The sequence below is a fragment of the Oncorhynchus gorbuscha genome, linkage group LG01 (assembly GCF_021184085.1).
Source record: "Oncorhynchus gorbuscha isolate QuinsamMale2020 ecotype Even-year linkage group LG01, OgorEven_v1.0, whole genome shotgun sequence".
NCBI lineage: Eukaryota > Metazoa > Chordata > Actinopteri > Salmoniformes > Salmonidae > Oncorhynchus > Oncorhynchus gorbuscha.
Window position 1 is genome coordinate 8,900,241 of NC_060173.1, and position 14,378 is coordinate 8,914,618.

The 14,378-nt window shown below is 47.3% G+C and overlaps 1 protein-coding gene across 1 annotated transcript in view; it reads left to right on the top strand.

Annotated features, from left to right (window-relative positions):
• The window catches only part of LOC124032233 (cGMP-inhibited 3',5'-cyclic phosphodiesterase A-like), a 241,605-nt gene that overhangs the window by 196,939 nt on the left and 30,288 nt on the right, over positions 1–14,378 (top strand). The window contains exon 5 of the mRNA XM_046344482.1: positions 1,743–1,897. Within this exon, the coding sequence (XP_046200438.1) occupies positions 1,743–1,897 (155 nt within the window). The remainder of the gene's footprint in view (positions 1–1,742; positions 1,898–14,378) is intronic.

The following is a 14,378-nucleotide window of genomic DNA, read 5'->3' on the forward strand; positions in this document are numbered from 1 at the left end:
CCAGGGAGGGCCAGGGAGGGCCAGGGAGAGAGGGCTGGCAGAACTCTAAGTGGCTCTGGCAGATAACTGGAGGAGGGGGAATGCGGTTAGTGGCGGAGGGGGTGTTGCATGTGTGTGTGTGTGTGTGTGTGTGTGTGTGTGTGTGTGTGTGTGTGTGTGTGTGTGTGTGTGTGTGTGTGTGTGTGTGTGTGTGTGTGTGTGTGTGTGTGTGTGTGTGTGTGCGTGCGTGCGTGTGTGTGTGTGTGTGTGTGTGTGGTGGAAAGTCCTGTACTGCTGTGCTGTGCTTGCTTTTTTGTCTAAGAGAAGTTTTGACATCCACTGTGGTGCATACTGATGGCTTTCCAGCTGAAATCCCCAAACTTACATTCTTCTAAAAACACACATATGGCCGTGTGCACATATTCATGTACACACACACACACACACACACACACACACACACACACACACACACACACACACACACACACACACACACACACACACACACACACACACACACACACACACACACACACACACACACACACACACACACACACACACACACACGCTTACTGTTTTCAAAGTGCTGCATGTTCTCATTTTTTTATATGCTGAGCCACTGAGAACTGTCTGGCGTGAGTTCAGGCCGAGGAGGAGAAGCACATACCAACTACGAATAACATGAATAACATGAATAACAAACACATAATCGTTAACAAACTGTTTGAATCTTTAGCTAAACATTTTTCTCCACACGAATCATGAACACGTAACCTGTAACATCTAAACAAACCACACTCTTTGAACCCATCACGAAACATCATCAAACACCATTAAATGTAACCAAACATCATGAAACACCCCCAAACACCACAAAACATCACCAAACCCCACAGAACCTTACCAAACACCACGAAACATCTCCAAACACAATGAAATATCACCAAACCCCCACGAAACATCTCCAAACACAATGAAATATCACCAAACACCACGAAACATCTCCAAACACAATGAAATATCACCAAACACCAAAAAAACACCACGAAACATCATCAAACCCCACAGAACATCTCCAAACACCATGCAACATCACCAAACACCATGACACATCACCAAACACCATGACACATCACCAAACACCATGACACATCACCGAACACCATGAAACATCACCAAACACCATGACACATCAGACAGACAGACAGACAGTAAGTACTGGGTCATGGTGCATGTCAAGAGGTTGCATGAGGGAGCTCTGCCACACGTAGTGCCAACTCTCTGCCAGCAAACAGATGGCAGCATCGCTACTGGGAATCCCAGGGAAAGAAGACTGGGGTGGGAGAGAGAGGAGAGGAGAGGGGAGGAGAGGAGAGGAGAGGAGAGGGGAGGGGAGGGGAGGGGAGGGGAGGGGAGGGGAGGGGAGGGGAGGGAGATAATCCAATGAAATAGTGTCATCAACAGCCCACCCAAATAGTCCACTAGAATGATGAGGAACTCATACAGCCCTCCCTTGAGTCTGCAGACTCTCTGATTCTTCAATCTCTTTGATCTCTATACATCTTACTGCATGTATGTGTAAAAAGACACTAGCTTTGTCCCAATATCCACACTTATACCAATAAGTAACGTAGTATGGGCATTTTTCAAATCAGTTGTTGCTTTATTTGATCCGCTGTAGCATCTGCGGCGTAGCACAGGAATATCGCATAGCTGCTTATCTAACAGATCACTGTATAATGTTGTGCGTTTTATAGCGTCTGCGGCGTAGCCTGCACCCGGGGCTGTTGAGGAGGACCTCTTCTACATGGACCACCACCACCTCAGCGACGGGCCTGCCCACCATCGAACCCGGACCAGTACGCAGGGCCAGCATCAGCATCAAACCCTTCCACGAACCGCTCGTCTGCAGGTAGGCTACAGTACTGAGCCCCAACTCCTAACCCCTGTCAAACTATCCAACAGTACACATACAGTGTGGGTTAACCCTTTAGAACACAATGGAATTCTAGAACGGTGCTATGGGGTTCCTAGAATGGGTTTTAAAAAGAAGTCTGGAATGAAATTATAATCGTACCGTGATCACCATAGTGATAATCACAACATGCCTGTCATCAGTAGGATATTGAGTTGACATGGGTTCACTTTACTATAACATGCTAAACCCAGAGTCATACTGGTGCATAACGAAGCAGTACGCCCCAGCAGACAGTCAGACCATGTGCCCCAGCAGACAGTCATTTATGGAAACAGACCATGTGCCCCAAGTGGGCCAGAGAGAAGCTGTGCCCCATGTGGGCCAGAGAGAAGCTGTGCCCCATGTGGGCCAGAGAGAAGCTGTGCCCCATGTGGGCCAGAGAGAAGCTGTGCCCCATGTGGGACAGAGAGAAGCTGTGCCCCATGTGGGCCAGAGAGACGCTGTGCCCCATGTGGGCCAGAGAGAAGCTGTGCCCCATGTGGGCTAGAGAGAAGCTGTGCCCCATGTGGGCCAGAGAGAAGCTGTGCCCCATGTGGGCCAGAGAGACGCTGTGCCCCATGTGGGCCAGAGAGACGCTGTGCCCCATGTGGGCCAGAGAGACGCTGTGCCCCATGTGGGCCAGAGAGAAGCTGTGCCCCAGTGTGGGCCAGAGAGACGCTGTGCCCCATGTGGGCCAGAGAGAAGCTGTGCCCCATGTGGGCCAGAGAGAAGCTGTGCCCCATGTGGGCCAGAGAGACGCTGTGCCCCATGTGGGCCAGAGAGAAGCTGTGCCCCATGTGGGCTAGAGAGACGCTGTGCCCCATGTGGGCTAGAGAGAAGCTGTGCCCCATGTGGGCTAGAGAGAAGCTGTGCCCCATGTGGGCCAGAGAGAAGCTGTGCCCCATGTGGGCCAGAGAGACGCTGTGCCCCATGTGGGCCAGAGAGACGCTGTGCCCCATGTGGGCCAGAGAGACGCTGTGCCCCATGTGGGCCAGAGAGAAGCTGTGCCCCAGTGTGGGCCAGAGAGACGCTGTGCCCCATGTGGGCCAGAGAGAAGCTGTGCCCCATGTGGGCCAGAGAGAAGCTGTGCCCCATGTGGGCCAGAGAGACGCTGTGCCCCATGTGGGCCAGAGAGAAGCTGTGCCCCATGTGGGCTAGAGAGACGCTGTGCCCCATGACTTTATTTTATTTAAAAAAAAAAAATGTTTTAAAAGCAGACGCTCTTATCCAGAGTCACAGTTAGTGCATTCATCTCAAGATAGCTAGGTGATACAACTACATATCACAGTCGTAGTACATTGTTTTTCAAGTTATCAGCAAATTCCATAACTCAGTGGGAGTTGGGTTATGCAACAAACACAGGATAAATATACATACATGGGTTAAGTGCCTTGCTCAAAGGGCACATCAAAGGATTTTTCACCTTGTAGACCCGGGGATTCAAACTAGCAACCTTTCGGTTATTTGCTCAACGCTCTAACCGCTAGCTGCCCCCCCAGCTTAAGGAATTAACCTGAATAACTAAAACATGGAAGACACTCCGTTATACATGAATTCTGCAGAGACAGGAATCAGAGTAGTGTTTATAATAAACAGACGTAAGCCTATGGGGTGTGTGTGTGTGTGTGTGTGTGTGTGTGTGTGTGTGTGTGTGTGTGTGCGTGCGTGCGTGCGTGCGTGCGTGCGTGCGTGCGTGTGTGTGTGTGTGTGTGTGTGTGTTTGCTGGGGGTCTTGGCTGCATAGCATTGAGATGATACTGATAAACTGAAATGAAAACAGCTGAAAACGTCCAAACAAGGCCACAGTCAAACACTGTCTCATAGTCAGTATTTTCCCTCTGTCCCTGAACCAATATGTAGTATATTATTAGTAATTTCCAACAGTAAATCTTCTCTAGATTGATGCGTGATGCTGAGAATACACAGGCCTCTCACTTTCTCTGTTATGCCGTTGTGGGTATTATTCTTGTGGTATAGTTCACATGGATCCCATGTCCTTTAATAGTCTGTGTTTTGTAATTAGAAGACGTTGTGGTCGGTTTGTGTTTAGAGAATGTCTCCACAGGGTCAACATTCCCTATGAAAGGGTTACTGTGACATTATTTATTGCTTGTGTTTTTAGCATGAGCTGGTCTGTCCGAGCTGGTCTATCCGAGCTGGTCTATCCGAGCTGGTCTGTCCGAGCTGGTCTGTCCGAGCTGGTCTGTCCGAGCTCGTCTATCCGAGCTGGTCTGTCCGAGCTGGTCTGTCTGAGCTGGTCTATCCAAGCTGGTCTGTCCGAGCTGATCTGTCCGAGCTGGTCTGTCCGAGCTGATCTGTCCGAGCTGGTCTGTCCGAGCTGGTCTAACAAGCTGATCTAACCAGCTGATCTAACTGAATTGATCTAACAAGCTGGTCTAACCAGCTGATAAAACCAATTTGTAAGTCGCTCTGGATAAGAGCGTCTGCTAAATGACTTAAATGTAAATGTAAATGTAAACCGAGAAGTAGCATAACAGATGATAGTGTGTGCGTGTGCGTGTGCGTGTGTGCGTGTGTGTGTGTGTGTGTGTGAGCGAGAGAGAGAGAGAGATAGAGAGATGGAATGCGTGCATACAACCATGTTGAAGAACCAGCGCTGAAACATTTATGAGAGAGCTTATTCTCATTGTCTTTAAAAGCTGAATGCAGACAGAACAGAGAACAGTTCTCTTCCTTCACGTTCCTATCCTCCTTCTCCTTTACCCCTCAACATGCTCATGACATGGACATGAAAGGCCTCTCCAATGAAGACAAACACACACGCACACGCACACACACGACAGGTCGACACAAAAGGCCTCTCTGACTGAGCATAAGTTTTGTCTGTAAATGGAAACTGCCTGGCAACATTAGGTCCTCTGTGTGGGTCTGGAGCAACATGCAAATGGACAACAGAGAAGGAACTACACACACCCACACAAAACAGACGTATGCACACAAACACACACACACACGCACACGCGCACACGCACACGCACACACACACACACACACACACACACACACACACACACACACACACACACACACACACACACACACACACACACACACACACACACACACACACACACACACACTCATATACACTGGATGGAAAAAAAATAGAAACTGGATGAAAAACAGGACTTCCAGGACTACTTCGTCTCAACAGACCCTGCTTCTTCCCAACAGACTCTGCTTCTTCCCAACAGACCCTGCTTCTTCCCAACAGACTCTGCTTCTTCCCAACAGACTCTGCTTCTTCCCAACAGACTCTGCATCTTCCCAACAGACTCTGCATCTTCCCAACAGACTCTGCTTCTTCCCAACAGACCCTGCTTCTTCCCAACAGACTCTGCTTCTTCCCAACAGACTCTGCTTCTTCCCAACAGACTCTGCTTCTTCCCAACAGACTCTGCTTCTTCCCAACATACTCTGCTTCTTCCCAACAGACTCTACTTCGTCCCAACAGACTCTGGTTCTTCCCAACAGACTCTGGTTCTTCCCAACAGACTCTGCTTCTTCCCAACAGACTCTGCTTCTTCCCAACAGACTCTGCTTCTTCCCAACAGACTCTGCTTCTTCCCAACAGACTCTGCTTCTTCCCAACAGACTCTGCTTCTTCCCAACAGACTCTGCTTCTTCCCAACAGACTCTGCTTCTTCCCAACAGACTCTGCTTCTTCCCAACCGTTTAGTACCGCAGATGCTGATTTAAACTGCTCTTAACTTTGACGTTCAACAGAGTGTATGTACAATGCGTGTGTCTGACCATAAATCCTGTAGGTGAGCACTGTGATGCACTGTAGCTCTCTGAGTGTTTTGACTTTACAGCACCCTGCCTCAGCCTGCACATTCTGCCTCACCCTGCCTCAGTCTGCACATTCTGCCTCACCCTGCCTTAGTCTGCCTCACCCTGCCTCACCCTGCCTCACCCTGCCTCATTCTGCCTCACCCTGTCTCACTCTGCCTCACCCTGCCTCACCCTGCCTCATTCTGCCTCACCCTGCCTCACCCTGCCTCATTCTGCCTCACCCTGCCTCACCCTGCCTCATTCTGCCTCACCCTGCCTCACCCTGCCTCATTCTGCCTCATTCTGCCTCACCCTGACTCACCCTGACTCATTCTGCCTCACCCTGCCTCATTCTGCCTCACCCTGACTCACCCTGCCTCATTCTGCCTCACCCTGCCTCACCCTGCCTCATTCTGCCTCACCCTGCCTCATTCTGCCTCACCCTGCCTCACCCTGCCTCATTCTTCCTCACCCTGCCTCACCCTGCCTCATTCTGCCTCACTCTGCCTCACCCTGCCTCATTCTGCCTCACCCTGCCTCATTCTGCCTCACCCTGCCTCATTCTGCCTCACCCTGCCTCACCCTGCCTCATTCTGCCTCACCCTGCCTCACCCTGCCTCACCCTGCCTCATTCTGCCTCACCCTGCCTCAGTCTGCAGGCGCTGCACTTCACTTCCTAAGTGGTTAGAGGAGACTGGAGAGTGAGTCATACTATACACACACACACACACCCACACCCACACACACACACACACACACACACACACACACACACACACACACACACACACACACACACACACACACACACACACACACACACACACACACACACACACACACACACACGCTAAAGCCTCCAAATAAGCCTAATGGGCCTCCTCTAACATTCACACAACCTCAGACAACCTTAAAGGACAAATTTAACCCCCCCACATGTGATATATTTTTCATTAGACACAGTTCTTTAACAAAAAAAGGTACTTTATGTCCCTTTTCCTCTCACTCAAACCCCCCACTCAAACCCCCCGCTCAAACCCCCCACTCAACCGCCCCACTCAAACACCCTCCACTCAACCCCCCCACTCAACCCCCCACTCAACCCCCCACTCAACCCCCCACTCAAATCCCCCCACTCAAACCCCCCACTCAAACCCCCCACTCAAACCCCCCACTCACCCGTTGTCACAAACAACCCTTCCCGAAAATATGAACCAGAGTAAATGTTGTTAAATTAACCTCTTTTGATAGGATAGGAAAGAATAATCGTTATGTGGTCTGAGATTTCTCATAAGTTCCTGCGCTTTGCTTATCTAAATGTTCTGAGGCATACAATAAACTCTGATTGAACTCTACAAGCCACCCCCCAACCCCCTTCCAAACACACACACACGCACACATGCACACACACACACAGATGTGCACACACGTAATCTACCTACTTCAAGTAATCTACCTCATCCAGTAATATACCTACATCCAGTAATCTACCTACTTCCAGTAATATACCTACATCCAGTAATCTACCTACTTCCAGTAATATACCTACATCCAGTAATCTACCGACATCCAGTAATCTACCTCATCCAGTAATATACCGACATCCAGTAATCTACCTCATCCAGTAATATACCTACATCCAGTAATATACCGACATCCAGTAATATACCTACTTCCAGTAATCTACCGACATCCAGTAATCTACCTACTTCCAGTAATATACCGACATCCAGTAATATACCGACATCCAGTAATATACCTACATCCAGTAATCTACCTACTTCCAGTAATCTACCTCATCCAGTAATATACCGACATCCAGTAATATACCTACATCCAGTAATCTACCTACTTCCAGTAATATACCTACATCCAGTAATCTACCTACATTCAGTAATCTACCTAATCCGATATCAACCTAGGTCCAGTAATCTACCTTCTCCGTCCAGCTATATTCAGTAATCTAGCTACTCCGTCTACCTTCTTCCAGTAATCTAGCTACTCTCTCTACCTTCTTCCAGTAATCTAGCTACTCTCTCTACCTTCTTCCAGTAATCTAGCTACTCCATCTAGCTACTTCCAGTAATCTACCTACTCCGTCTACCTTCTTCCAGTAATCTAGCTACTCTGTCTACCTTCTTCCAGTAATCTACCTTCTCCGTTCAGCTACATTCAGTCATCTAGCTACTCCATCTACCTACATTCAGTAATCTAGCTACTCCGTCTACCTATATTCAGTAATCTAGCTACTCTGTCTACCTTCTTCCAGTAATCTAGCTACTCCGTCTACCTTCTTCCAGTAATCAACCTAATACCTACACTAGCTCCAGATGTGGAGAAGATAACAACAGCAGTGCTGTTTAGAGTGTGTGCGTGTGTCTACGTGCCCGTGTGTGTGCATGTGCATGTGCCTGTGTGTGTGTTTAGTGCCCGTGTGTGTGCATGTGCCCGTGTGTGTGTTTAGTGCAGTGGGAGAAAGGTATTCAACTGAATGGAAGTAGGAGGGCCTCTCTATCCAGAACCACATCCAGATTGGTTGCACTGATAAGGAGCATATAGCTTTAAAGCTTCAAAGTTGGCGTTATTTCTGCTTAAATTAGTACGTTACTGAATGCTGACACGATGGAAAATGAAGGAGGAAAAACCTTGATGGTAATATCACAATTAAGATCCTACAGATTTGAGGGTAAGGGTGAAGCACGGAATGTATTAGACAATAGAGACCCTTCTGTTCTTTCCCTGCCTTTCCCCTCATCCATCCTCCATTATTGTTATTAAGTAACTAGTTGCACAGATGTTTTTTTCTTTACTTTACACAACTTTTCGGGTTAAAGTGTTACCTGACTTAAAATGTTTAGTTGCCCCAAATTTAGCTCCAACCTGAGAAAACTTAAGGCAAAAAGTCAGTCAACGTAAAATGATGTGTTTGCTCATCTTGTCTCATTCAGTACCAGTCAAAAGTGTGGACACACCTACTCATTCAATGTTTTTAATTTAAAAAAAAACTATTTTCTACGTTGTAGAATAATAGTGAATACATAAACTATGAAATAACACAGATTTATTTAACTAGGTAAGTCAGTTAAGAACAAATTCTTATTTACAATGACGGCTTAGGAACAGTGGATTAACTGCCTTGTTCAGGGGTAGAACGACAGATTTTTTACCTTGTCAGCTCGGGGATTCAGTCTAGCAACCTTTCGGTTACTGGCCCAACGCTCTAACTACTAGGCTACCTGCCACTACATATGGAATCATGTAGAAACCAGTGTTCAACAAATGTTCAACAAATCAAAATATATTTAAATTTGAGATTCTTGAAAGTAGCCACCCTTTGCCTTGATGACAGCTAAGCACACTCTTGGCATTCTCTCAACCAGCTTCATGAGGTAGTCACCTGGAATGTGTTTCAATGCACAAGTGTGCCTTGTTAAAAGTTAATTTGTGGAATTTCTTTCCTTCTTAATGTGTTTGAGCCAATCAGTTGTGTTGTGACAAGGTGGTGTTGGTATACAGAAGATAGCACTATTTGGTAAAATACCAAGTCCATATTATGGCAAAAACAGCTCAAATAAGCAAAGAAAAATTACAATCCATCATTACTTCCAGACATGAAGCTTGGTCAATCCGGGAACATTTCAAGAACTTTTATAGTTTCCTCGAGTACAATTGCAAAAATCATCAGGCGCTATGATGAAACTGGCTCTCTTGAGGACCGCCACAGGAAAGGAAGACCCAGAGTTACCTCTGCTGCAGAGGATAAGGATAAGTCTGTGGAACCAGTTACTTAATAATAATTTGTTGAAACAACTAGATTTTTGTTTTTCACAGTGATACCTCCATTTCCCATCCTGCTCTTCCTCCATCTAACCCCTAACTCTTGTAGGTCCTGGCAACCAAAACAGTTCCTCCATCTCACCCCTAACTCGTGTAGGTCCTGGGAAACCAAAACAGTTCCTCCATCTCACCCCTAACTCTTGTAGGTCCTGGGAAACCAAAACAGTTCCTACATCTCACCCCTAACTCGTGTAGGTCCTGGCAAACCAAAACAGTTCCTCCATCTCACCCCTAACTCTTGTAGGTCCTGGGAAACCAAAACAGTTCCTCCATCTCACCCCTAACTCTTCTAGGTCCTGGCAAACCAAAACAGTTCCTCCATCTCACCCCTAACTCGTGTAGGTCCTGGGAAACCAAAACAGTTTCTCCATCTCACCCCTAACTCTTGTAGGTCCTGGCAAACCAAAACAGTTCCTCCATCTCACCCCTAACTCGTGTAGGTCCTGGAAAACCAAAACAATTTCTCCATCTCACCCCTAACTCGTGTAGGTCCTGGGAAACCAAAACAGTTCCTCCATCTCACCCCTAACTCGTGTAGGTCCTGGCAAACCAAAACAGTTTGGTAATTGAATGGTGCTTCAAAGAACTGTATGTCAGAGACTAATGATGCTCTTTAGACTGATACTCTTCCATAGATGGTTCCTTAAGGTCCAACTACACACAGTACAAAACTCAGTTCGCTACAGGAGAGTATTTAGTCTCCTATCGAATGTTAAGATGGCTCGTCCTACTGCTTGCTAATAGGCAGCTGTGTGTGTGGTCAGATGATTGTCTAGTCCTGTTTAGCTCACAAGTGGCCAGACCTCAGTGTCGTGCGGTGCAGGTCCAGCAGACAGCGCATCAGTGCGACAAGGATTTGTGTACAAAGTGTGAGTGTGTTAAATTACTGACTGACTAGAACCAAACAAATTTCTAACTGACTGACTAGAACCAAGCCAATTACTGACTGACTGATTAGAACCAAACAAATTACTGACTGACTGACTGACTAGAACCAAACAAATTACTGACTGACTAGAACCAAACAAATTACTGACTGACTAGAACCAAACAAATTAATGACTGACTGACTAGAACCAAACAGATTACTGACTGAGTAGAACCAAACACATTACTGACTGACTGACTGACTAGAACCAAACAAATTACTGACTGACTGACTTGAATAAAACAAATTACTGACTGACTGATTAGAAACAAACAAATTACTGACTGACTGACTAGAACCAAACAAATTACTGACTGATTAGAACCAAACAAATTACTGACTGACTGACTGACTAGAACCAAACAAATTACTGACTGACTGACTGACTAGAACCAAACAAATTACTGACTGACTAGAACCAAACAAATTTCTAACTGACTGACTAGAACCAAACAAATTACTGACTGACTAGATCCAAACAAATTACTGACTGACTGGCTAGAACCAAACAGACCCAAAGAAACTACTGAATGACTGACTAGAACCAAACAAACTACTGACTGGCTAGAACCAAACAAACTACTGACAAACTGACTGACTAGAACCAAACAAATTAATGACTGACTGATTAGTAAGTCGCTCTGGATAAGAGCGTCTGCTAAATGACTTAAATGTAAATGTAAATGTAGAACCAAACAAATTACTGACTGACTAGAACCAAACAAATTAATGACTGACTGATTAGAACCAAACAAACTACTGACTGACTGACTAGAAGTAAACAGACCAAAACAAACTGCTGACTGACTGACTAGAACCAAACAAACTACTGACTGTGTCACGGCCGTTAAAAGAACTGGACCAAGGTGCAGCCTGGTGAGCGTACATTTTCTCTTTTATTGCTGGAGGCTCCGGACTGGAGACGGTCGTCGCTGGAGTCTCCGGACTGGAGACGGTCATCGCTGGAGGCTCCGGACTGGAGACCCGTCGCTGGAGGCTCCGGAGTGGAGGCTGTCGTTGGAGGCTCCGGATTGGAGGCTGTTGTTGGAGGCTTCGTGCCATGACTCCTCACTGGAGGCTTCCTGCCATGACTCCTAACTGGAGGCTTCCTGCCATGACTACTCACTGGAGGCTCCGTACCATGGATCATCACTGGAGGCTTCTTGCCATGGATCATCACTGGAGGCTTCTTGCCATGGATCATCACTGGAGGCTTCGTGCCATGGATCATCACTGGAGGCTTCTTGCCATGGATCATCACTGGAAGCTTCTTGCCATGGATAATCACTGGAGGGAGGAGACGTATGGGCAGTCTGGTACGTGGAGCTGCGACAGGGCTCACCAGGCTGGGGAGACGTATGGGAGAGTTAGTTCTAGGCGCAGGCATAGGACTCACCCGGCTGGAGAGACATACAGGAGGCCCTGTCCTTGGCAGAGGCACCAGATACACTGGGCCGTGGAGGCGCACTGGTGGTCTCGAGCTAGGAGCCTGCACAACCCGTCCTGGCTGGAGGGTTATTTTGGCCTGGCACGTGCTGGGCGCAGGCACAGGATGCATTGGGCTGTGCAGACGCACTGGAGACACAGTGCGCAGAGCCGGCGCAGGATATCCTGGGCCGTAGAGACGTACTGGAGGTCTGGAGAGCAGGGCTGGCACCATCCGTCCTGGCTGGATATTCACCCTAACCCGGCAGATGCAGGGAGCTGGGATGTATTGCACCGGGCTAAGAACGCGTACTGGAGACACGGTGCGCTCCACCGCATAACATGGTGCCTGACCAGTACAACGCCCGCCACGGTAAGCACGGGTAGTTGGCTCAGGTCTCCAACCCGACTCAGCCACACTCCCCGTGTGCCCCCCCCCAAAAAATGTTGGGGCTGCCTCTCGGGCTTCCTTGCCAGCAGTGTTCGTCTCGCCAACTCCATTCTCCGGTAACCCTTTTGCACTGCTCCATAGAATCCCAGGCGGGCTCTGGCACTCTCCCTGGGTTGACCGTCCACCTCTCTAACTCCTCCCAGGTTGTCTCATACCTCTGACCATGCTGCTTGGTCCTTTGGTGGTGGGAAGTTCTGTCACGGCCGTTAAAAGAACTAGACCAAGGTGCAGCGTGGTGAGCAGGCGGGAGGGGGGACAGGCGGTTGGGGGGAACATTTTCTCTTTTATTCGAAATGACGCCAACAAAACAAACCGTGAAGCTTGAGGCTATGTGCCATCAAACAAAGTTAACTTCCCACAAAAAAGGGAACCTAAGTATGGTTTGCAATCAGAGACAACAATAGCTGTCCCTGATTGAGAACCATTCCCGGCCAAAACATAGAAATAAAAAATCATAGAAACACAAAACATAGAATTCCCACCCCAACTCACGCCCTGACCAAACCAAAATAGAGACATAAAAAGGATCTCTAAGGTCAGGGCGTGACAGACTGACTGACTAGAACCAAACAAACCTAAACAAACTACTGACTGACTGACTAGAACCAAACAGACCCAAACAAACTACTGACTGACTGACTAGAACCAAATAAACTACTGACAGACTGACTAGAACCAAACAAACTACGGACTGACTGACTAGAACCAAGAAAACTACTGACTGACTGACTAGAACCAAACAGACCCAAACAAACTACTGACTGACTGACTAGAACCAAATAAACTACTGACAGACTGACTAGAACCAAACAAACTACTGACTGACTGACTAGAACCAAACAGACCCAAACAAACTACTGACTGACGGACGGACTGACTAGAACCACATTGAGTTATCCATAAAGACTAAGGGCTAGATTAAATCTACCCCCTCCCCTTTAAGGCTATTTATCTTTTTAAATCAATATTACCTCATTCACAAGACCACATTCACAGTAAATGCTACATATGTCGGCTTAATCGAAAGCGTCCTTTAAATATCAATCTTGCTATAATCTTCCGTGGTCCGTATTGAATCTAGGCCCAAGGCTGAAAACAAAGCAGAGCTGAACCACACGGACCAACAACCCAGCGAAGCTTTCCCTCTCAGACAGATCACAAACTGATTGGACTAAGAATATACAATACAGAACTTTATAGTATTTTTTTTTTCCTGAACATACATCCAACCCCAAGTGAAAGTTACTTTGAGGACACCAGAAACCTCTTAAACACATCTCTCAGCTGCCGTCTGATGCATTTTAGATGGTTTAAGTTAGAATAGCTCCTCCCAAATGCTGAAGAACATGGAGTAGAGGAAATGACAGCAGTTAAAGGGGCAATCTGCTGTGGACATCTATTTTTGGACTGTTTACCCTCAAAACATGGTTGAAAACTATAATTTCATATAATGGATCCTCGGTCCTTGCATCCATAGCGCCCGTCTATGAATTTGAGATTGGTTACATTTCTCTAGCCCGAACCCTCAGCTTTTTACTGAAAGAGTGGCGGGGAGGACACTTTGTTATTGTTTAAAGTGCAGATTAGCCCCTTAAAGCATGGTGTTACACAGGCCACAAAGGCTTGTAGTGTGTCTTGTTCTGAGGAAATGTTTCAGTCAGGGGATAGGTACCCACCCGTAGTCTAATGACCCTGAGCACACAACAAAGACAGCGCTGTTGTGTTTGCAGTTTGCACGGTCAATCCAGTGTATGTATGTGTGCGTGTGCACGTGTGCGCGCGTGTGTGTGTGTGTGTGTGTGTGTGTGTGTGTGTGTGTGTGTGTGTGTGTGTGTGTGTGTGTGTGTGTGTGTGTGTGTGTGTGTGTGTGTGTGTGTGTGTGTGTGTGTGCTAGCAGGTGTGGAATAAAACATGTTTGAAAGTTTTGCAGGGGGAAACAGTTAGTCCGTTATTTTCAGGGGGTCAGGGGGTCAGGTGGTCAGGTAGTCAGGGGTCAGGTGG